The 25,016-nt window shown below is 45.4% G+C and overlaps 1 protein-coding gene across 1 annotated transcript in view; it reads right to left on the reverse strand.

Annotated features, from left to right (window-relative positions):
- Positions 1-560: 560 nt before the first annotated feature.
- Positions 561-25,016, reverse strand: part of LOC121005457 (rap1 GTPase-activating protein 1-like) — a 69,205-nt gene continuing 44,749 nt past the window's right edge. Inside the window, exons 13-21 of the mRNA XM_040438229.1 lie at positions 24,375-24,475; positions 24,039-24,168; positions 20,598-20,753; positions 19,954-20,025; positions 7,010-7,096; positions 6,740-6,877; positions 3,639-3,742; positions 3,136-3,256; positions 561-1,006 (exon numbers count right to left, since the gene is read on the reverse strand). Coding sequence (XP_040294163.1) covers positions 989-1,006; positions 3,136-3,256; positions 3,639-3,742; positions 6,740-6,877; positions 7,010-7,096; positions 19,954-20,025; positions 20,598-20,753; positions 24,039-24,168; positions 24,375-24,475 — 927 coding nt within the window. The 3' untranslated portion in view covers positions 561-988. The remainder of the gene's footprint in view (positions 1,007-3,135; positions 3,257-3,638; positions 3,743-6,739; positions 6,878-7,009; positions 7,097-19,953; positions 20,026-20,597; positions 20,754-24,038; positions 24,169-24,374; positions 24,476-25,016) is intronic.

Below are 25,016 nucleotides of genomic sequence, written 5' to 3' on the forward strand. Positions count from 1 at the left end.
TGGGTGTTGCAACAGGACAACGACCCAAAGCATAGAAGTAAATCAACAACAGAATGGCTTAAACAGAAGATAATATGCCTTCTGGAGTGGCCCAGTCCTGACCTCAAACCAATTGAGATGCTGTGGCATGACCTCAAGAAAGCGATTCACACCAGACATCCCAAGAATATTGCTGAACTGAAACAGTTCTGTAAAGAGGAATGGTCAAGAATTACTCCTGACCGTTGTGCACGTCTGATCTGCGACTACAGGAAACGTTTGGTTGAAGTTATTGCTGCCAAAGGAGGTTCAACCAGTTATTAAATCCAAGGGTTCACATACTTTTTCCACCTGCACTGTGAATGTTTACATGATGTGTTCAATAAAAACATGGTAACATTTAATTCTTTGTGTGTTATTAGTTTAAGCAGACTGTGATTGTCTATTGTTGTGACTTAGATGAAGATCAGATTTTATGACCAATTTTTGCAGAAATCCATATAATTCCAAAGGGTTCACATACTTTTTCTTGCAACTGTAGTAGAAAAGAAAGGGAAACAATCAACAAGTAGGCTAGCTGCTCCTGTTCTGGTTTTACTTTATGTCAATACATTCTCCCTGGAGTTGAGCTAATTAACACATTGACCCCTGGTGTGCTCACCGTGGAGGCAGGTCACTTGACTATGGGACTGTAGGGTGAAGCGACCCAGCACTGAAGCTCTTTTCTACATGACGCCACTAGGGGGAGCTCACTGCGTACACATTTCTTCAGCCGCTACCGAGTCCATTTGCAGTTAGCTCCCTCTAGTGGTGGTTACAGGCAGGCAGAAATATATACTGCAGTTTTATGAGTGGCCATTTCCCAATAATGAAGGCATTGAACGTTATATGATGGATTAATGATGTTAATTCTTATACGTTGAGTCGGAAGTTTGTGAATTGTGCCTTTTGTGATGGTTCTTCTGAGTGGCTTCATCTCCGGTGTCACTCAGGGTAACGTCATCCACATTCATTTCGAGACATTATCCTGGGTGGAGAAGACAGTAGTCAGAGCGGTGACCCCAGGGACCTGCTAGTCATCAATTGTATCAACTCTGCATTTTGTGAAGCCCAGGTTGTCACAGCCCCGCCCTTTTACTAAAACTAGTGAATTGAGCCACGCAGATACTTAAAGGGATTGTCCATGATTTATATATTTTTTTATTCTTCCCCCTTTCCTTGGTTCTGGCTCCATGAGTCCCATGCTGTCTTTATTGGTCCCAGCATGTAAACTGCCTGCACGGATGGGGTCACTGGGCTCCGCAGGGGGGCATTTCCAGAAGTGACATTTGGGGGCCACGTCACTGCTAAGGCCAGTCATTGGTGCAGCCTATCAGAGACACGGCTGGTGGCTCCTCGTTTCCCTGTACTATGAAGGAATTTCACCCACGAGAATATGAATTGCACCGACCTCTTGTGACCGCTCTCTACGTATATCTATACGCGCGCTCTAGAAGGAAGAAGCTGCTTCCTGTCGGCCATATTGACTCTAAAGGGGCTTGTCTCCTTGTCACAGAAGACCGACAACCTTGGTTCTGCAGCAAGGCTTGTCCTCCTCTCCCTCTGTCGGCTACTCCTGGCAATTTACCATGCTTCATCCCTGTGTCTAAGTGAATCTGTGGCTGGGGGGGTTTAGGGCCCGGTGCTGTCCTCTGGGGCCCCTGCAGATGTAATAAGGTGTGTAAGATACCATAGATACTAATGCACAGGACTTTCATATCGCTGCTCTCCATTCTGTGCACAAGTCCCAGCATCCTGGCATCATGTAGATGGGACACGTGCCACCTGCCTAACCACTGTATAGACACGTACCCCCTCCATGGCAGCAGTGCCCTCTCTCAGCAGGATGATGCCCTGGCCACATTGCAAGAACTGTCCAGGAATGAGGGAGAAGACAAGAGATGAAGGTCATGACTTGTCTCCAAATCCCCAGATCTCAATCCGATCTCCATCTGTGGCATCCATGGAGGCCGCACCGGGCTACTTACAGGATCTGCTAATCCATTTAAAGGGAAACTCCATTCACTATGATCTCTATGTTGCTGCCCTCTTTTTCTCTCTTTCAGGAGTTCCTCAAGATTTTTTAACTGTAGCTCTGGATAGGTCACAGTGTCTGATCGGTGGGGGTCCGACACCTGGGACCCCCACTGATCAGCTGTTTGTGAGCACTGCACCTTTCTCCCTGCTCAGCGCCATCCATTTGGTAGTGGCAGTGCTTGGTATTGCAGTTCAGCCCCATTCACTTCAATGGGGCTGAGCTGCGCCTAGGCCATGTAACCGATTTACGTGAAGTCACTTGGCCTAGGCAAAGCTGCGAGAAGGCCGCGGCGCTCATCGGAGCGCTGTTTCCCTCTCAAACCGCTGATCGTCTGAGGTCCAGGGTAGAGATGAGCGAAGTATTGAAAAATTCAATTCAGCTACAAAACAATTCGTTTCGTGACAAATTACTTTGTCACGAAGCGCATTTCTTTGTAAGTAGCGGGAGCAATGACAGAGAATAGCAATCGCGTCTCCCCCCGCCCCCAATCATTGCACCCCTCAGAGGCTGCGTTCAATGCTGATTGCGGCATCTGACATTAAGAATGAAGCGTAAAATAAAATAAAAAATTTTAAAAAAATCATACTTACCTCATCCATTTGATCGCGAAGAGCCGGACGCCACCATCTTGATTAAAGATGTAGCGCAAAATCTCGCGCAGCGCATGATGACGCCATCGCATCGGCCAGCGTGGTGATGTGATACGTCACCACCTACAGGATTATTTAGTGCAAGATCTTCAATCAGGATGGCAGCGGCCGGCTCTTTGCGTTAAAGCGGATGAGGTAACTATGAGAAGATCGATTCACTACTACGAAGCGCGAGGAAATTTGGCTTGGTGGCGAATTGTCATGGACTTCAATTCTCTCAACACTAGTCTCGGGTGTCGGACCCCCACTGATCATTAGTTAGAAAATCTCGGAAGACCCTTTTAGTCAAGGACAATCTCTGTAAGTGCCATGGGGGCGGAGTAAATCTGATCGTTCCCCCTGCAGGTAAAATGAGGCATTACATGGTGTCCATCAGTGGGCAGTAAATATTGTCCTGCCTTAGATAAGAAGAAAGTCTGGCGGTCTCACCGTTATCTTTTCCTCCGGGGAGCTCTCGCTGCCTTGCACGCTGCAGAAGCTGCTGCTATTGGATGAGGAGTACGAGGCTAACGGCTTCCTGCAGAGGTCCGACGTCTGACTTGAAAGATGCCTTCATACGTGAAAGGAAACGTGGATTATCAGGGGTTGTCACTGTGTTGCAAATTGTTGCAAAAATTTGCAATCCCTCAATTACAATGTTACATATTATAACTGATTAAACAACAACTGGCCCATAATTCCAGAAGCCCATCGCCCCCCAAAAATGTAGTGCCGTAATAACCCCCTACGGTGGAAAGTGCAGTCACCTCTGGGCCCCGCGTAGTTTTTGCGCCAGGGCCGCAGAACGTCAAGCTGCGACTATTATAAAATCTCTGTTTTTCAATTGCAGCAGAGAAATGATTATTGACGACTGCTGCCATCATTGTATCTGAGGGGGGATGACGAGAGGTTCCTTTTAGGTTAATACCCCCCCCCCCCCTTCCTTGACGCACCTCTTCTCCTCGGAGACGTTATCTATTGCGATGCTGGCACTTCTTCCTCCTCGTAAAAGTGCGTCACGTGACCTCTGCGGGCTCCTTAGGGAAAGCGAAAATGTCTGGGAGGCATAAAGTTATAGGACAGTTTATATATGTAAGAAGCAGAGACTCGCCGAAGATGGAAATATGAACAGTAAATGGTATTACACTGACAGCTACGGGGTCCTAGCCATGGGGGATAACCCAGAATCTGACGCTTTTCAGTTCTACCTGTAGGGGGCAGGCTAACAGTCTTCATTCGTGGCCCTCTATCCACTTCGTGACCGCTTGCTAAGAGCCCAATGTATATATATACAGTCAGGTCCATAAATATTGGGACATCGACACAATTCTAACATTTTTGGCTCTATACACCACCACAATGGATTTGAAATGAAACAAACAAGATGTGCTTTACCTGCAGACTGTCAGCTTTAATTTGAGGGGATTTACATCCAAATCAGGTGAACGGTGCAGGAATTACAGCAGTTTGCATATGTGCCTCCCACTTGTTAAGGGGCCAAAAGTAATGGGACAGAATAATAATCATAAATCAAACTTTCACTTTTTAATACTTGGTTGCAAATCCTTTGCAGTCAATTACAGCCTGAAGTCTGGAACGCATAGACATCACCAGACACTGGGTTTCATCCCTGGTGACGCTCTGCCAGGCCTCTACTGCAACTGTCTTCAGTTCCTGCTTGTTCTTGGGGCATTTTCCCTTCAGTTTTGTCTTCAGCAAGTGAAATGCATGCTCAATCGGATTCAGGTCCGGTGATTGACTTGGCCATTGCAGAACATTCCACTTCTTTCCCTTAAAAAAACTCTTTGGTTGCTTTTGCAGTTTGCTTTGGGTCATTGTCCATCTGCACTGTGAAGCGCCGTCCAATGAGTTCTGAAGCATTTGGCTGAATATGAGCAGATAATATTGCCCGAAACACTTCAGAATTCATCCTGCTGCTTTTGTCAGCAGTCACATCATTAATAAATACAAGAGAACCAGTTCCATTGGCAGCCATACATGCCCACGCCATGACACTACCACCACCATGCTTCACTGATGAGGTGGTATGCTTAGGATCATGAGCAGTTCCTTTCCTTCTCCATACTCTTCTCTTCCCATCACTCTGGTACAAGTTGATGTTGGTCTCATCTGTCCATAGGATGTTGTTCCAGAACTGTGAAGGCTTTTTTAGATGTTGTTTGGCAAACTCTAATCTGGCCTTCCTGTTTTTGAGGCTCACCAATGGTTTACATCTTGTGGTGAACCCTCTGTATTCACTCTGGTGAAGTCTTCTCCTGATTGTTGACTTTGACACACATACACCTACCTCCTGGAGAGTGTTCTTGATCCGGCCAACTGTTGTGAAGGGTGTTTTCTTCACCGGGGAAAGAATTCTTCGCTCATCCACAGTTGTTTTCCGTGGTCTTCCGGGTCTTTTGGTGTTGCTGAGCTCACCGGTGCGTTCCTTCTTTTTAAGAATGTTCCAAACAGTTGTTTTGGCCGCGCCTAATGTTTTTGCTATCTCTCTGATGGGTTTGTTGTGTTTTTTCAGCCTAATGATGGCTTGCTTCACTGATAGTGACAGCTCTTTGGATCTCATCTTGAGAGTTGACAGCAACAGATTCCAAATGCAAATAGCAGACTGGAAATGACCTCTGGGCCTTTTATCTGCTCATTGTAATTGGGATAATGAGGGAATAACACACACCCGGCCATGGAACAGCTGAGAAGCCAATTGTCCCATTACTTTCGGTCCCTTAACAAGTGGGAGGCACATATGGAAACTGTTGTAATTCCTGCACCGTTCACCTGATTTGGATGTAAAAGCCCTCAAATTACAGCTGACAGTCTGCAGGTAAAGCACGTCTTGTTTGTTTCATTTCATATGCATTGTGGTGGTGTATAGAGCCACAAATGTTAGAATTGTGTCAATGTCCCAATATTTATGGACCTGACTGTATATCACCCCATTGCCCAGTAATCCAGTGGCTGACTGAATGCACGTACCGGTACTGGCCACTAGGTGGCAGAATTCAGACCACCTTTTACGATGACACATATCTGTCCATTTGGCAGGAATTTGGTGAACGGATAATACAGATTTATGAAATAAAACAGCTCCAATAACGTCCGTGGATTATCTGGGATTGTGGCTAAGCCCTATTCACATGACTGGATCTGAACTGCGATACCAGACACGTGCTGTGGACGGTGGTGGCCCCGTTTCTGGAGAAGGGGTTTACCTGGACTTAAATACTGATTACCTATCCTTGGATAAAGGGATAGGGCCAACCTACTTTGGGGCCCCTAACCTATTAGCAGGGGTATACACAGATATTTTAGGACCCTGTAACAAATCAGTATAACCCCGTAATGAGAGTGCTTTATAAATAAACCCCGTCTTTCTCAATATATTTACATCAGACAAGTGTCATAAACGCACGGATCATCTCCCTGTCTCCGGCTTCCTTTCAGTACATGATAATACTGATCACCTGCAGTCACCACTAGGGGGAGCTCTGTGCATATGAATGCATACAACTACCATTGAAATCTATCTCCTCCTAGTGGTAGCTACTGGAAATGTTCGGGATATATTTGGCCTCAGTGCTACGCTCCCTCTCACCCCGGGTCCCCCAGCAGTTACGTGGTCGTCCTCCATGGTAAGTACACCACCGTCCATTAGCTCTAAAACAACGAAAAGGGTCTCGTCTCCTACTACCGGTGGTCTGCATGTCGGGGTAGACATAGCGGATGTCAATTAGTGTCAATGGGGAATTTGTCCGTATTTAAGTTTCGCTTTCCCTGCTGTTAAAGACCGGGAAACCCCTTGGCAATCGGTTTGTTTCGGGTGAACCTTCTATGTAACACAGGGTTCGTCCACGCGCTGCAGAAGCCACAAAAATACAAAAATCTACAGCAAAACCCAAAAACCCACATTCATTGTACTGTAAATGACATTGAAAATCTGCAGCCTGTGAATCCCCCCCCCCCCATCCTGCAAATGAGCCGCGGCATCCAGATAAAGGCTTGACGCGCACAGCGGTGGGATGATGTCCTCCTTGTCATTCACCTTGAAGTTCTCCAGGAATCCACTTGACGGATTCTCCAGTTTATCTCCAGGATTTTCCTCTAGAGAGCCCAGGACGCTCTGACTGTGTAGAAAAAGCTCATCGTACAAGGTGTCAATGAGACAGCTCCGCGTGCGCTCCTGGGGGGGGGGGGCGAGAAAAGACAAGACACAATACAAGGCTGAGGGGCCGCAGCGACCCCTCCATGAGCCGCCGTCTCCTCCTCACCGCTCAGTGACTGTCAAGCGGTAAATGAGACACCTGCTCCTCACCTGCAGTTTGGAGAACCTCTCGGCTCGGTAACAGCTAACCTCAGCGTTAATCAGCTTGGTGAGAAGGAATTCACGGAACTGCTGGTTCTGGGAATGAAGAGAGATCAGACATGCGCTAAAACCACGCGTTTCTGGTCAAATGAAAAAAATTGGCCTGCTAAAAAAAATGAAGCGCCATAATGTGGAGCGTGGACATCCCGTAGGAAGACTGTCTTTTATTACTGCCCTTTGGTTTCCATGTAATGCAACCGCTATCAGACCCTCAGCCTCATAGCCATTCACTACATACTGTAGGCCTTTAGGATGAAGGGACATGTTGGTTGCTGGACAAAATATTTAACTTTTAGAGAACCTAGAAATGAAGAGTAATAATAATACTCAAATAATAAGGCCGCACAGTACCTACTGTAATACTACAATACGGTGCTGAAATAGTTTCATATGGTGCTTACAAAATACTGTTATATATTGCTTGCATTATAATGTTATATAATAGAAACAGAAATATTGCATATAGTGCATAAATAATACTGCCACATAGAGGCTTCTTATTAGTGCCGTATAATGCGTACATAATACTGCCATATAGAAGCATCATAATAGTGCCATGCAAAGCCCACAAATACTGTCACATAATGCTTACGTTATAATGATATACAATAAATGCTGAAATATATGGCATACAGTGCATAAATAATACTGCCATATAGAAGCTTCCTAATAGGGCCATATAACGCATACATAATACCGTCATATAGAAATGCCTTAAAGTGCCATGCAAAGCCCACCAAATACTGTGACATAATGCTCACATTATAATGATATACAATAAATGCTGAAATATGGCATACAGTGCATAGATAATAGTTATTAGTGCCATATAATGCACACATAATACTGCCATATAGAAGCATCATAATAGCGCCATACAAAGCCCACAAAATACTGTCATATAAAGCTTACATTATAATCATATATAATACCGGACAGTTCATAAATAATACTGCCCTATCGGAGCTTCATACAGTTCTCTCAATGGGAAGCACTATAGTAGGGTAATACAGTCCTTGAATATTACCGCCATACAGTGCCTACAAATAATGACACACACTTCACACACAACAACAACAACATATTGTATAATGAACGAAGAATAATGCCATACGGTGCTCATACTACGGTAAAGATTACAATAGTGCCATATGGTGCATAAATAACACCCTTACAAAGCACAAATAAAAGCACTACAGTGTGCTAAGATAGTACTACAATGCATAAAGCGCTATATGCCACAGAAGAGGGACTATAAAGTAGTCCATGTAGTAAAAGTCCTCGTGTAAGGAACCTGGACAAATATCCCTTTTGACTATTTGCAGGAAACAACCCGCACTGTGCAACTGATATAATACGTATTGCCATATAGTCCCCGTATAATGCCACCACAACCGGCACCATGATGTATGCTGGTGACAAGCCATCAAAGAGGATCTTTCATGTAGCCCAAGGGTTGACAACCCTGGGGTGAGGAACCCGGGGCAGTTATCCTGAAGACCTTATCCACAGCCAAACTGAAGTCATAAATAATACTGCCATTCAGTGCCCAAATAATACCACCACAACCGGCATCATGATGTATGCTGGTGACAAGCCATCAAAGAGGATCTCGGTTGTCGGGTGAGGACCATTTTACTGTAGAGGACAACCCAATAAACTGATCTGAGGTGAAATATGGATCGGCCGAGACTGATTTAGTTTGGTGCCACTTGGCTGTATCCATTTATAGAGTGACCTCCGTCAAGGATTGCGGTCAGCGGCTAAATAGGTGGTCGCGTTATTTTTTTTTAACCCATTTTGTGGCAATGAGGGGGTTCAGGGATATTTTTGCGGCTGGAGGACCTCCCTAACCGTGGAGAAATCCACATGTAGCACCATCACGGTCACAAATGTCAGACGCATGAACAGTTTTACTGAACTGTCCCTTCTTAGGGCTCATTCAGACGGCCGTATGCTATCCGCAAAAAAAAATGCAGATCCGTTTTTTGCGGATTAGATGCTGACCCATTCACTTCAATGGTGCCCTTTTCTTCCATTCCACGGCTCCGCAAAACAAATGAAACATGTCCTATACTGGTCAGTGAAAATCCGGACACGGCTCCATTGAAGTCTATGGGTCAGCAAAAATACTGAATGCTATCCGTTTTTTTCACAGACGTGCTGAACTGTCCGCAAAAAAACTGATCCGCGTTTTTGCGGACAGCGTACGGCCGTCAGAAAGAGCCCTTATTTATGGAGAGGAATTGGAGGTGATTGCAATGAGGCCCCTGATATCATCAGCACACAGCGTGCGGCACCCCACGCCCACGCCTGGCGCGCGGCTGCGGAGTTCTAGCCTCAGTTATCCGATGATTCAGTATCCAATACACTATGGATAATGTATTCAGTAATATCTGCAGCTGACATTTCAAATTAAGTTATGAATCATTGCCCTCCCCCTTTTCCCTACTCGGCGTTCGCTGCCCCCTGTTCTCCCGACGCCACCAGAACGAATGGAGAAGATGTTTTATTCAGGGGGAAAGCACTTGTTAAATAATGGATTGGAACTTAATACGTGCGGAGATGAGAATATTACATGGTGACGCTGCCACCTAGTGGTGGAGCTATGAAGCTACAGTGCAGCAAGGCTGCCATCTAGTGGCGAAACGAAGAGTGTCTGGCGAGTGGAGGAAAGGGTTAAACCCCATGACCCAAAGCGATTATCAAGGAGGAGGAAATGTAACAGGACGTCTTGAGCGTGCAGATCATGGCGAGCTCAGGAAACGCAGAGAAGAAGAGAGATATGACAGAAACAGAATGAGTGTGTGAACTGCAATAAAAAGCCCCTGTAGCAGCACCGGACCCCAATATATCAGGAGCCCCCAACAGTTCTGTGCAGTATGTCCCACTGTATACCGCTCCTCTCTGCAAGGATAGTGACCTGCCACCTGCAATACCTTATTCAGGCATGCTCAACCTGCGGCCCTCCAGCTGTTGTAAAACTACAACTCCCATGATGCCCTGCTGTAGGCTGATAGCTGTAGGCTGTTCGGGCATGCTGGGAGTTGTAGTTTTGCAACAGCTGGAGGGCCGCAGGTTGAGCAGCATGCCTGCCTTATATTACTGCTGTCTGATTATGGGACCTTTGACCGCTTGGGCCCCGAGTGCAAAAGTAGCCCCTGCGCCCCCTATGGCTTCATCACATTTTCTCAAAATATTGTTCCGCCACACCCACCCCCTCACATAGTCAGTGATGACATCAATCTCCTGGAGATATGTCATCACTTACTGAGCAAAGGGAGTAGAAGGCAAAAAGACCTCAGGAGCTGACGCTCTAATCTGGAGAATAGACTTCAAAATTTGTGAAGAGAAAAATGGCGTCACGTGGGGGTCGATGTCCAAGCCTTGCCGATGTGATTTCTGGAACATAGATGACCTCTTACCTGAAGAAGAAGAAGAGCTTGTTGTAGGCAAGTGGACAATGGAAAGAGTCACTGGGGAGATGTATCACGCCCTGCCCTCCAGAAATTTGGCTTCAAAAAGGTACAAAATTAAGACTATGCAACTTTTTTGGGTCCCTTGGGCAAAAAAAACTCGCTCAGGTTTTGGTTATAGTTTATGCTCATGATCTTCACTCCAGATTTATCACTGAGACTTTTTAAAAAGTTGCAAACTCCCTCCAGTATAATACTGGCGTAGGAAACCGGGAGGAGCATTACTAGACTAAAGTGTTAGGTTTGAAGGTCATCTGTGGCAGATTTGTTTCAAATCTGTTTTTATTTATTTATGAAAGAAGAACAGTGAACAGATTCTGCATCTGACAAAAGTACCGCGTCAGACATTAGTACAAGGTTAGGAATGCTTATACCATATGAGAAGAAATACAGAAGTGTATTGAAAGAAAGTCACTGCGGTCTCTTCTCACAACTAATTAAAGAGAGATAAGGTCAACCCTCAATTACCCAAACTTCTAGGTAGGAGACAAAGCAATGGTATAACCTAGAGTTTCTACAGCTTGGTGAGTATGTGGGTCCCATCAGTCCCCTCAGGCTGAGTGAGCTGATCACCACAATGCAAGTAGTATAAGGAGACCTCTGCGACCCAAAAGATATGCAGCAGGAACTAATAAAGAATACAAACAAAAGCATAAACAAGGAACTAGATGCTCCAGAGAAACCAAATGCCCAATATATGATTCTAGAGGCCAGTTAGATGGGGAAGGGAAGAGGGGGGGGATTAGGTTCTTTTGTTTATAAAGTCTAGCCATGGAGTCCAAATCTGAAGGAACTTTGTTCTGGAATGAGATTCCTAGCCTGCTAACTCCTCTAATCTGCACATTTCTGCACATTTCTGATGTACTTTGTCAAACCATTGGGCTAGAGTCAGAGGAGAGGTTGATCTCCAATGCAAATGGATCAGCAGCTTAGCAGCGGTGATGAGAGAGGTTGTGAGGTCATGTTTAGAGGGTCTAAAGGAGTCCTTCGTGAGCCATAGAAGGATCAGTTCTTTGTCCAATCCGATCTGAGATCCAGGGCAAATCTGATGTATTACTCCCTCTACATCTTCCCAAAATTGTTTAATCAGTGTGCACTCCCAAAATATATGTGGGAGAGATCCCACTTCCTTTCCACATCTCCAGCACAAGTTGTCTGGAGATAGCCCTATTTCATAGAGATAGTCTTGGTGTACTATACCAATGGGTTGTGGTTTTAAATGTATTTTCCTGTATTTTTACACACCTAGAGAATGTGTGAATGTGTGAATCTCCCTCCCTAAATGTGTGCTTAAGTTCCTTTTCCCAAAGTGCTATAAAGGCAGATTTGGAGGTGGAACGATTCTCAAGTAGGGTCATATAAATCTTGGAAAGAATTTTAGGTGGTGGAGATTTGAGAAGAGTGTAGTTTTCCAGCCAGGAAGGATCTCGTTTATAGTTGGTACTCTTATTCTTCAGCTTATGAAGAGTTGAAAATAGATCAAATGCCTGTAAGCTACTTATTAGTGGGCCTGAATTTTGTTTAATCAGGGAGGCTAGGGCCTCTTCATTAAGAGTTTTGATGGCTTCTATCATCCGTACATCAGGTAGCGAGTCCCACCATGTAGGGGTCTCCTAGTTGGCCATGACAGAAGGTAATATGCTCAATGGTTTTAGAGGAGAAATCAGACCCGCAGACATGGACATTGCAGGGTGGTCTCTGCACACTTTTAACATACCTCTTGTCATGGCACTAGGGATCTGACTACGATTTAGGGGGGGGGGGGGGGGGAAGTTTAGTCCATAGCCAGACTCTCACAGAACCTCTCTCTCACTCTCTAAGTATGGGTATTTCAATTGGGTGGCTTGATAGTATAGCTTTATGTCCGGTAGGCAAATGCCTCCCCTCGATGATTTTTGAGTAAGGTGGCTATAGGGTAGTCTAGCTCTTTTATTGCTCCACAAGAACCTTTTCAATATTGTGTGGATTTTCGAGAAATAGGAAGTTGGTATCTCTATAGGTAACACTTGTATCATATGCAACAGGTGTGGTAAAATATAAGTGGATAGAATGTTTTTCCTCCCAAACCAAGAGACATGTGGGACTTTCCATTCTTGGATGGTTTTGCTTATTTTCTGAAGCAACGGAAGGTAATTAAGGCAAAACAGGGAGGCGAGATCTGTTGGTAGATGGACTCCTAGGTATTTGATAGCTTCTGAAGGCCAACGGAAAGGGGGAGATTTCCTCGACCAGGGCCAGCTGGGAGGCATCTAGGGACACATTTAGTGCTTCTGATTTGTCAAAATTAATTTTAAAGTTAGACACTCTACCAAATTCAGCAAAAAGTTGCAAAATGATTGGGAAAGCCTCTAAAGGGTTCGTAATAATCCATAAAAGGTCATCTGCAAAAGCTGCGGTTTTATGTGTGAAGGAGCCCAATTTGAGGCCCTTAATTTGGTCAGATTGGCGTATTTTCAAAAGAAGCGTCTCCAAACACAAGATAAACAAGGAGGGAGAAAGTGGGCAACCCTAGCGCATCCCATTCCGTATAGAGAAGGGTTCCGACAAGGTGCCATTTATCGGAACTTTGGCCATAGGGGTAGAGTAAAGAGAGAACACCGCCTGGATAAATGGGTTAGGGAAGTTAAAAGCTTGTAATGTATGTCTCATGAATTCCCAGCTGACCCTGTCAAAAGCCTTCTCCGCGTCTGTACCCAACAATACCAATGGAATCTACTTCTGTTTAGCGTAGTAGGCAGCGTGAAGGACTCACATTGTGTTCCTCCTCTCTTCCCTGCACAAATCCCACCTGCTCTTCCCCAATAATCTTAGGAAGAAGACAGGCGAGTCTATGCGCAAGGATTTTTGCCCACCACTTGAGATCCGTATTCAATAATGAGATCGGGCGGTGGCTACCACAAAGCTCTGGGTCCTTGCCTTCTTTAGGTATGATTGTGACGTAGGCTTCAAGTGATTGGAAAAAGCAGAGCCACTCATCAGGGAGTTACACAAAGATACAAATTTAGGGAGAAGTGACTTCCTGAATGTTTTGTAGTATATTATAGGAAAGCCGTCTGGCCCTGGGCTTTTCCCTGAGGGGATGGTTCCCAGAACCCTCTCTGCTTCTTCTTCAGTTATGGAGGCCACCAATTGTGCCCGGTCTTCGAGTGACAATTGGGGGATGTCTAAATTATGTGGGAAAGAAGTGATCATGTTGTCCAACAGAGGACTGTCAGCGAGATCGGACTTCTCCTCCTTAGATGGGTGTAGGTTAGAAAGATCTGTGTACAATGTATGGAACTGTTGTGTTATTTAAGGGGTGGGGGTGACTTTTGAGTTTTGATTAGTTTTAATGGAAGAAATGAAAGTCCTGGATCTCTGCTTTTTCTGTAGGGAAGACATTAATCTTGTACCCTTATGCATAATATTTGTATCTCAAGTGTTGGAGGGTCTTAGCGGACTTAATGTTCAATAAGTCTTTGACTTGGCGTCTAAGGGTTGCTAATTTCTCATAGCAGCTAGTTTATGGGAGCTCTCGAAGAGGGAAATTTGTCTAAGTAGGGATGTTAGTTCTTTTACTCTCAGTTTTTTTAGTCTGCTTCCTAATGCAATAAGTTCTCCTCTGATTGCAGCCTTGTGGGCCTCACATAATATGGGGGGGGGAATAGTTAGGTCTTCATTGGTCTGAAAGTATAAGTCTAGTTTTTGAGTAAGGTATTGTAAGCGAGATGGGGAATCTAGTATTGTAGTGTTGAGTTTCCAAGTACAAACCCCGGGGGTTAGATTGGGAAGATGCAGTTTTATGGAAACTTGTGCATAGTCAGAAACAGTTATTTGAACAATGTGGGCAGATACGATAGTAGAAATGCAGTGTGCAGGCGATGGTAGGTGCCATGTGCATTAGAATAATAAGTGAAATCCTTGTCATCTGTATGTGTTATGCGCCAAGCATCCACCAATCCCATATCCGAGAGCAGCATTTTCAGTCGGGTTATGAGTTTCCCAGGTGTAGACTGGGTGGTGGAGGTCGAGTCTAGGGAAGGGTCTAGGACCACATTAATATCTTCTCCGAGTAGTAGTGTGCCAACTGAATGAGTTCGAATAAGGATGAGGGTTTTTATAAGCCATGTAATTTGCCGATAGTTAGGAGCGTATATATTCGCTATGGTCATTGGTGTGCCACCTAATGTACCCATCACAATAAGATATCTGCCCTCAGGCTCAGTGATGAGGGATGTCATTCGGAAAGGTGTGGAGCAGTTAATTGCAATTGTCGCCCCTCTAGATGCAGAGGTATGTGTACTGTGATACCATTGGGAATAATCTGTGGCAGATTTGTACCCATGAAAGTGGCTGACCTGTTGCTGAGAGCCTCTAGGAGCAACGGGGGTGTTGTCGTTGCACTTAGAGGCTCAGCTCTTTCTCCAACTGCCCCACTCCACGGCTGAATAATGCCAGTTGTCAGCTGTGCCATGAGAGGAACACACGTGTCTGCAGGATCTCCAGCACATACTGTATGTCTATAGCTGTCCAAGGTTTCTCTGCAAGCGAAGGTGACGATGGCTGGTTGTCAATGGCAGGACACATAATGGGCGCCATGACACCAAATTTCCTTCTGCTAAGTGCCTGGAAATGGTCCGGGCAGAAACAGGGGTGGAATAAAGGGGCCACCAGTGTCTGAATGGTGGACGACAAAACTGTGGGAGCTGCTTCTGCTTGTTGGTGGCTCAAATGATCTCTCTACTGGTGGCCTGTCTGGGCCGTCCGGAGCCTGTTCACCATGTGTGTCCTCATATAACCACTGCTCCCAACATCTCCTAACAGCGAGGTCAGAACAGCTTAGATGGTGGGCGTTTAATTAAAATGACAATCCTGCTCCTCTCAGTCCAATGATGCACCCACTATTAAAGTCTGTCAACTGTGAAAAATGTCTTCAAGTGCGTAATAGAGGAAAGTCTCTAATCAGGCCACCTCTGGTCAATGAGTGTATGAAGCCGTTCTGAAGTTGAAGCTTCTACCAAGAATGCAGAAGCTGTTTCCAAGTGGTGATGGCGTGTTCCTGCTACCAATCCAGGTACACCAAGGAGATTTTGGCACAACTTTGCATTACTAGAGCAGCCTGGAAACTCAGCTGATGTGAACCCGATAGAAAACATGTGGGCGTTGAACAAAAACTAAGAAGACTACAGGTGTGATTCAAGAGTGGTGCCAGGATCTAGATGTGAAAGAGGTGTGCAGAAGACTGGTGGAAGGGATGTCTAAGAGGGTGAAGAAGGTAACTGTACATCTCATCTGCTAAAATAAGTCATGTCCACCATACTGTGAGGGGGAGAGTGGTCCAAAATATGAAACCCAAAGAATCGTTAGACCCAAATAACCCCTAGCCCTTGGACCTTTTCCTGCAGAGCATCTGTAACACCCCAGAGTGGTGTTACCACTTTTGCACCTTGCTACTGTCTTTATTGGTCTAACCTTATTCCAGGTCCTCCACACTGTGCATTTCTAATGTTATGTAACTGTTTATGTAATGTGCCTGGTTCACCAGCAGATGGCAGCAAGCACGGCAGAGCTGTTTGTAGATAGAATGGAACTCTCCATTCCATTCTAACCCCCCCCCCTCTGGAGAGAGGTGGGCAAGTCCTACTTCCTGCAGGAAGGGTGGGGCAGAAGTTCTAGTCAGTCTAGCTTACCCCCTGCTAGGGGACAGGTGCGCAGGGGCACGTTTCTGCTGGACGTGCCCATGCCAGCCAGAGCACCCTAAGCTCTGCTGGCCATGGAGGCCAAAGATTAAAGCCTCAGGTGCCAGGAGTAAAGTTCCCTGGCATAACCTAGAGTCAGACTAAAAAGAAAAATGCAGCTTACGGAAGAAGCTGAGTTTTATACAGCCAGCCTGTCAGTAAAGGAGAGTCAGAGAAAAACAGATATAGCAGAATGAAGTTTACCTGCCAGTTTCATGCTAAAGCCTGCTGGAACCAAGACAAAGCCTGTAAACTGTTCTGGAGAACGTTTATGTGAAGTAAAGCTGCCATTGAACTTCATCTCAAGGTCTGGACTCCAGTTTTTTTTCTTTTATCCCTCAATTATTCCCCCTATTTATTGCTTCGGAGCCAAAGCCTGGGGTCCAGTGGTATCCAGGTAGGAGCACCGTGACACACATAAAGAGACATTTTAGGCTGCACTATACCACTCGGCATTCCTACACCTGGGACGTGCGACATAGAGGGCCCTGTGGGGAGGCGCCCATTGCACATCACTCCACAAGATTGCGTTGCAGTTCTTTGTAACGCTCTTGGTCAGTTTAAAGGTTGTGCCGCCATCAATGTTATCTTTTACATTAAATAAAGATATATTAGAATTCAGGATGAAACACAAGATATTTTTGTAATTTACATTACATTACAAAAATGCTCCAGTTGAGAGATTTTCTTATCACATCCTTATGGTGGTGCCCCCCGGTGTTTAATCTGTATAGCAATGTGCACGTCCACCTACTGGGGTAGATGCACATGCTCAGTTCCATTCTTCAAATGCCACTACTGTTAGAAGTTGTGACTGTTAGAAGGAAAGAGCTGTAGCAGAAAGGACACCCCCCGAGCGGTGATAGGGAGGGAGCAGCAGCAGAAAGGACGCCCCCCGAGCTGTGATAGGGAGGGAGCTGCAGCAGAAAGGATACGTCCCCTGAACTGTAATAGGGAGGGAGCTGCAGCAGAAAGGACACACACCCTGAACTGTGATAGGGAAGGAGCTGCAGCAGAAAAGACACACACCCTGAACTGTAATAGGGAGGGAGCTGCAGCAGAAAGGACACACACCCTGAACTGTGATAGGGAGGGAGCTGCAGCATAAAGGACACACACCCTGAACTGTGATAGGGAGGGAGCTTCAGCAGAAAGGACACACACCCTGAACTGTGATAGGGAGGGAGCTGCAGCAGAAAGGATACATCCCCTGAACTGTAATAGGGAGGGAGCTGCAGCAGAAAGGATACATCCCCTGAGCTGTCATAGCGAGGGAGCTGCAGCAGAAAGGACACACACCCTGAACTGTGATAGGGAGGGAGCTGCAGCAGAAAGGACACACACCCTGAACTGTGATAGGGAGGGAGCTGCAGCAGAAAGGACACACACCCTGAACTTTGATAGGGAGAGAGCTGCAGCAGAAAGGACACATCTCCTGAGTTGCGATAGGGAGGGAGCTGCAGCAGAAAGGACACACACCCTGAACTGTGATAGGGAGAGAGCTGCAGCAGAAAGGACACATCTCCTGAGTTGCGATAGGGAGGGAGCTGCAGCAGAAAGGACACACACCCTGAACTGTGATAGGGAGAGAGCTGCAGCAGAAAGGATACATCCCCTGAACTGTGATTGTTATGTTTAATGTCAGATTTAGTTCTCCTTAAGAAAACCAGGCTGATTGTGGTCACTACAAAACGGCAAGTGATAATGACCCAGGCGAGCTAGTGGCTCTGTCTGCTCACATGTCATTTCTAATAAAGTTGTGTAATTCTGAACGGGTGCTGGGGTGAATGTGATGACATATTGTGGTGTCTGGGACAGGAGGTAGCTGTCCGCCTTGTCAGCTCTCCTGTGGCTGATGTCACCCGGTCGCTCAGAGGGTCCCCCGCTATGTAAGACCCTCCTATCCGAGTGCTGGGAAATATCATTTACTTGTAATATCAGTGAGAAGGAAGTAGCTCGCTTCTCCTTCTGCTTAGTCTTCAGCAAAAGTCAATATGGCTGCGGCCTGGAGTGTACCTGCCGGAAACGCCATGAACTGGGTCGTCTCGCCGCAGAACCACTAAAACGGCTGCAGCCTGAACGGGTCTGTGATCACGGGTCATCAGCAGTGATGAGCGACAGGGACAATATTCGAATTTTCGATACTTTGCGAATATTTGGGGCGAATATTCGTCATATATTCGCGAATTTGAGAATTCGTGATCTCCAGTTATTATTTTCTTGATTGCGAAAATCGGCAATCAGAAAATTTGCGATAAACACTACTCCCAAAGTCAAATATATTGCAGTGAGGGATCATGGGTACTGATGAAAAAAAAATCTAGAATATTCGCGATTACGAAGATATAGCACTACATTCTAGATATTCTCGAAGTGCCAATATTCGCGATAAAAATTTGCAATTAGAATATTCGCAATCAACACTATTTATCAGCAATCGCTTACGGAGCCCATGGTCTGTCCCTTACCTCTTGGAAGCATGGACCTACCCGCTATAGGGCCCAACGAGTGGTCTCAGTCTGCATAGGGCTCAGCGATATTAGTGAATAAGGAAGGGGACAGATCAGGGCCTGAGGGTCACGCCATACTTTTCTACTATAATACAGATCCTTCCACATATCCTGAGCTCGGTGGCAAGAGATGAGCAGCTTTGTAAAAAAAGAAAATCATGACTGTGCGATACTCTGTGGGGAGCTGTTTATGCTCTATGTGTCTGTGTGTGGCCACCCAGTGGTTGTGATGTGTATTGCGCCCTGCCAAGGCTTCTGTTAACACGTAGTGATATTGTACTGAATTTGCACCATTAGAAATCAGTTTGTTCAGCTTTGGGGGCCTTTCTGCCAGATCTCCTCAACCTCGCGGGACCTGCAGAGAGAAGCTACTTACCTGCTCCATGCCTCTGGGTTCTTCCTCCTTTGATCTCTAACAGCAATTGACACGCTATGGTCCCCGCTCGTAAATTTCCAATTTAAAGGGGGTCACATGTGCTGCTGCAGCCAACTACAGGCCACAGCAGTAACATATCAGCCATGCATCACGTGACCCAGTTATTGGCTGCATCGGCGCATGTGACCCCTGTGAATCTGGATGTTTACAAGTGGGGACTGGAGCATCTCATCTGCAGTGAGGAGCGAAGGAGCTAGGACCCAGCGGCAGGGAGCAGGTACATATGCTTCCCTCTTGAGGGTCTGGCGGAAAGGCCCCCAAAGCTGGAAAACCCCTTTAAAAAGGGTTGTGTGGGCTATATATATTAACGACTTATCCTCAGGAGAGGTCATCATTACCAGGGTGAGGGTCCGACACCCGGCACCCCCATTAATCAGATGTTTCAGGCAGCCGCGGTGATGGAAACTATACAGTGTATGGAGTGGAAGCAGACAGCGCCGTACACCGTGGGGTTTCCAGTGCTGGTGTACTGAGTTGCAGTACCTGGGCTTGGCCACTACACCTCCATGGCGCTGTCTGCTTCCACTCCGCACACTGTATAGTTTCCAGTGCTGATCACTGATCGGTTTGGACAGGCCACCAATATATACAGCCTGGACAACCCCTTTAATGAAATTCATGGAAAAGTGAGGGTCGGCACATCAGTCGCTGTAAATGGAAGGACGATTATGGGGGATTTCTATGGGATCCTCTCTCCACTGCTGTCAGGAATGACAATATATATTTGTAGCATAAGTGACCTATATCCGCTAACCTTTTGGAACACTGCAGGGTTGGGCAGAGCCGGTCCAAATCCAGGAACGTCGTCACGGGCGGTGACCGAGACCTACATGGAAAATAATAGTCATGACCTCATTGAAAAGGCAAATCTTCACATACAATTAGGCAGCAGCCCTAGTATCCATCTCCCCCCATATCAAGCTCCTGGGGGTTGAGGAAGCTGAGATATGAGCGGCTGTATGTTGGGGCTCTCGTACTGACGGTGAACTTGTTGCCACCATAGCTGGACAGCATCAAACAGCAGCTCAGATCTCAGCTTCCTGGACTCAACACTTTTTCTATACATTTCTATAGCCTGTGAGTTATAAATATATCCACTAGTCCAATCGATGGTTGCATTAGACTGAGGAGTGCTTCCATCTGGCCGTATCTATTGTTCTTTTGATCTATAATTTACAATAGGTTTGCATTTTATAGCCGATTTCTCTGCGGCTCGCTCCTTCCCGTCTGGGAATTATTTTGTGTCTCTGGATGCATTTGTTAACCTCAATGGAAAGTTATTGCTCATCCAGAGGAACAGCTTCAACCTTAAAGGGGTTACATATCTCAATATATGAAACACTTTACAATTTGTGTACAAACTGGTGTGAAGTCCCTGGGACATTGCCATGGTCCTACCTTGTACAGGGCGTCACCGCTGTGGCTCGGGCAGGACTGAATCACAATATAGCAGTGCAGAAAATGGGAGGTAATGATATCGGGGGCGAAGACGGCGCCCTCGTCCTGATAGACCAGCGATACTATGTCATTTCCAATGTGACGTTTCCTCTGGAGCTGAAAGTTAACAGTACAATGCTATATCGGGCTGTAGATGTCGGTCAAATACAAGACAACAGGGACACAATGGTAAATACAGTACCGCCATATAGTGCATTAGTAATCCCAACATACAGTGATCATGTAGCAGCTTCATACGTAGTCTAATAACACTGATATAGAATGTTTCTATAAAATCACAGTAAAATAAAATGAAGAAGAGGAGGGGTATTGTAGGATATTATAGGGGCAGAGAAGTGGAAGAGGAGGGGTATTGTAGGATATTATAGGGGCAGAAAAGTGGAAGAAGAGGGGTATTGTAGGATATTATAGGGGCAGAGAAGTGGAAGAGGAGGGGTATTGTAGGATATCATAGGGGCAGAGAAGTGGAAGAAGAGGGATATTGTAGGATATTATAGGGGCAGAAAAGTGGAAGAGGAGGGGTATTGTAGGATATTATAGGGGCAGAGAAGTGGAAGAGGAGGGGTATTGTAGGATATTATAGGGGCAGAAAAGTGGAAGAGGAGGGGTATTGTAGGATATTATAGGGGCAGAAAAGTGGAAGAGGAGGGGTATTGTAGGATATTATAGGGGCAGAAAAGTGGAAGAGGAGGGGTATTGTAGGATATTATAGGGGCAGAGAAGTGGAAGAGGAGGGGTATTGTAGGATATTATAGGGGCAGAAAAGTGGAAGAAGAGGGGTATTGTAGGATATTATAGGGGCAGAGAAGTGGAAGAGGAGGGGTATTGTAGGATATCATAGGGGCAGAGAAGTGGAAGAAGAGGGATATTGTAGGATATTATAGGGGCAGAGAAGTGGAAGAGGAGGGGTATTGTAGGATATTATAGGAGGCAGAGAAGTGGAAGAGGAGGGGTATTGTAGGATATTATAGGAGGCAGAGAAGTGGAAGAGGAGGGGTATTGTAGGATATTATAGGGGCAGAAAAGTGGAAGAGGAGGGGTATTGTAGGATATTATAGGGGCAGAGAAGTGGAAGAGGAGGGGTATTGTAGGATATTATAGGGGCCGAAAAGTGGAAGAGGAGGGGTATTGTAGGATATTATAGGGGCAGAGAAGTGGAAGAGGAGGGGTATGTAGGATATTATAGGAGGCAGAAAGGAGGAAGAGAAAGGATTAGAAATGAACAAATTTCTCGAAAATCATTTCAGTTCCAATTCGATCAATTCGGTCTTCAGATCTGATTTGGTCCAAATAAATTTGACCCTGACCAAGTGTCCTAACTGCTCTGAAAGGTCGGGTATGTCACTCTGGGGTCTCCTAGGATGGTACCCAACCACTTTTAGGGACTTTAACATCAAGACCTCATTAGTAAGGTCAGAATGACAGTGACATATAGGGCTATGGGTAAATGGATGGCAGCCGGTGGTAACAAACAGCCTGATCAATTACACACTGCCCTGTCCGATTTGTTAGGATTTTTATAAATATTTCAAAAATTGTCCCTTTTTGGGGGCAGACGTCTGCCTGTGTTTATACACCCAAGGTGGTATCAAAAGCAGCAGTGGATTTTTAACAAGTGGTCCAAAAATGATCCCTTTTTGGGGAGTAGCAACAGGTTTGGTGTTGTGATAAATAATCGATGACCATCTTTGGAAATGAAGCTGCAATGCCTTTTCCGCAGAAGTTTCAGTTTTGTCATACTGTGCACTGTAGGGTTCCCAATAGTAGCAGCACAGGATGGAACATGATAGACAAAGCAGGCGATGTGTGACTGTGCAGGGGTAGTAGAAGCAGCAGCACAGTATAGAATATAATGGACAAGGCAAGAGAAGCGTTACTGTCTAGGGGTAGTAGAAGCGGCACCAGCACAGTACAGTGTGGAACATGATGGACAAGGCAGGAGATGTGCAACTGAGTAGGGGTAGTAGTAATGGCAGCAGTACAGTGTGGAAAATAATGGACAAGGCAGGAGATGTGAATCTGTGCAGGGGTAGTAGTAGTGGCAGCAGCAGTACAGAATGGAACATGATGGACAAGGCAGGAGATGTGCAACTGTATAGGGGTAATAGTAGTGGTAGCAGGAGCACAGTATGGAACATGATGGACAAGGCAGGAGATGTGCAACTGTGTAGGGGTAATAGTAGTGGTAGCAGGAGCACAGTATAGAACATGATGGACAAGGCAGAAGATGCGTAGTATTAGTGGCATCAGCAACTGTGTAAGGTTGCATAACCAGCAGCATCGCAGTATGGAACATGATGGACACGGCATGAGATGTGCAGCTGTGTAGAGGTAGTAGTAGTGGCAGCAGAACAGTATGGAACACGACTGGCAAAACAGGAGATGTGGGGCTGTGTAAGGGTAGTAGTAGCTGCAGCAGCACTGACTTTTTTTTTTAATAAACATTTTAATATATATTTTTTTCAATAGTTAATTAGAAATAGTACATTATATGGTTAGTAACTGTGATGCACATCAATACATCAGGTACACTACTCAACTGAATTTTTTTGCAATAAACATTGAAATATTTTCTATGATATATAATGCCCAATAAGGTCTTTATGTTGAGAAAATTTTAAGTAAGTGGGATAAACATGGTTAGTAGTAGTAAACCTAAATAGAGGTAGTTATATCATCAATATGAGCACGTAAGGGTTAACCAAACCAACCTTCCTGAGGCAGCCTGAAGAAGTTACACACATTGACTCCTGGCTCTGAACCATTTCTCTCTGAAATAATTCTAAATCTAACTAGCTATTGTCTTCTTCTCACTGTCAAATAGCCTCTCGGAGACTAAACTAGCGGTACGTGTATTTTGTGCTTTCTCCTTCCACTATCTAACAGATCTGATATCCTTCCAGTGTACCGAAAAACATGGCAGCTCCTGGCAGGGATCTTCTATAATGCCATCACGGCATCACAGCTCTTGTCCCTCACGATCGGCTGCAGCTGACTGTAAGGCATTATGGTCAACCGGGATGGAATCTGAGACCTCCCTTCTTTATTTTCTCATCTTCCCTGTATTCTGATATGCAAAATGTCGGTCGCTATTTTGAGCAATTCCCAAAAACTTTGGATTTTCTAGAACCCAAAGTTTTTTGGGCAATTTACTTATCTCTAAAAACACCTTATTGACAAGATGAATGGGTAACTCCCAGTTGTCGATTTATCCATTTCCAGGAGGAATAGCAGAGGAATGGCACAACTCAGATGATAATTTGTGAGGAATATTTTCTAAAAAACATGCATAAAAGAAATAATAGAGAAATACACGGGGTAAACTGGGATGCCATTGCTATAATACATGGGAGAAGCGACAGTCTCATGTCACACACAGACCTGCTGCGCATCCCCCGCTGTGTAGGGCAGTTTTGTCGACACATGGAACATGATCTCGTGGCCCCGGAACGTGGTATACACCGACTCTGTTCCCGTCTGACCTTGCGATACATCCAGACCCCCACGGAATCTAAAGTTTCAAAAATGAATCATCAGAATGCGCTCCCCTCCCCCACCAGACTCTCTGTAAGTCAAACTATACAATACGGAAAAGCTTGACACCGTTTACCCGGCCGTCTGCATTATTTATGTCCCTGCATTATTGAAAAGTTAATTATTTCTCTCACACACCAAGTCCATTATCATGGAGGAGCCTCACAACACACGAGCTCTCACCCTTTAAAATTCTGCAGGTGGATTTTTTCTCCCAAGAAATTGAGAAATTCTGCAAATCCCAAACTCTCCTCTGTGTTACCGAACATCTCCGACTCCGTCACCTGGAAAGCAACATTAAAGGGACTATTTATGGTGGAGTCCTTCAAGCAGACTTCAACTCAAGACTGTGATAAATCAGATTTGAATGCATTTAATCCAATTCTTCCAGGTTAATCTCACAGGAAGCAGAGATGTTGACTGATGTACACAGGGGGCCCACGCTACAGGATTATGCAAATAAAAATTAATCATGTAATTTTATAGCTTTCTAATATACATTTTCAGTTACTCACTATTTTTAGAGTTTCTGCTTGCTGTCACTGAACGTGGCAGTCATTATTGGCATCTAATGACTCTTACCAGTTATTAGCACATATTAATTACTCATCGCTCTTCTCTCCCGGCTCCTCCTTTGGAAGATGGACTCCTCTTTAGCTCCGGACGCTGGTCAGCATCAGCGTGTAATGTGTGGCAGCACTCTGAACCAAAGTGGAGCCGAGACCAAGAAGAGGTGATTTTTTTTTCTAAAAGAGTCCGATCGGGTGTCTGAAATTTGGAATCTGAGGTCTGAATTATAGAGTGATAGTGTGTGTTTGATGGGGT

This window comes from Bufo bufo, chromosome 6 (assembly GCF_905171765.1).
Source record: "Bufo bufo chromosome 6, aBufBuf1.1, whole genome shotgun sequence".
Classification (NCBI taxonomy): Eukaryota; Metazoa; Chordata; class Amphibia; order Anura; family Bufonidae; genus Bufo; species Bufo bufo.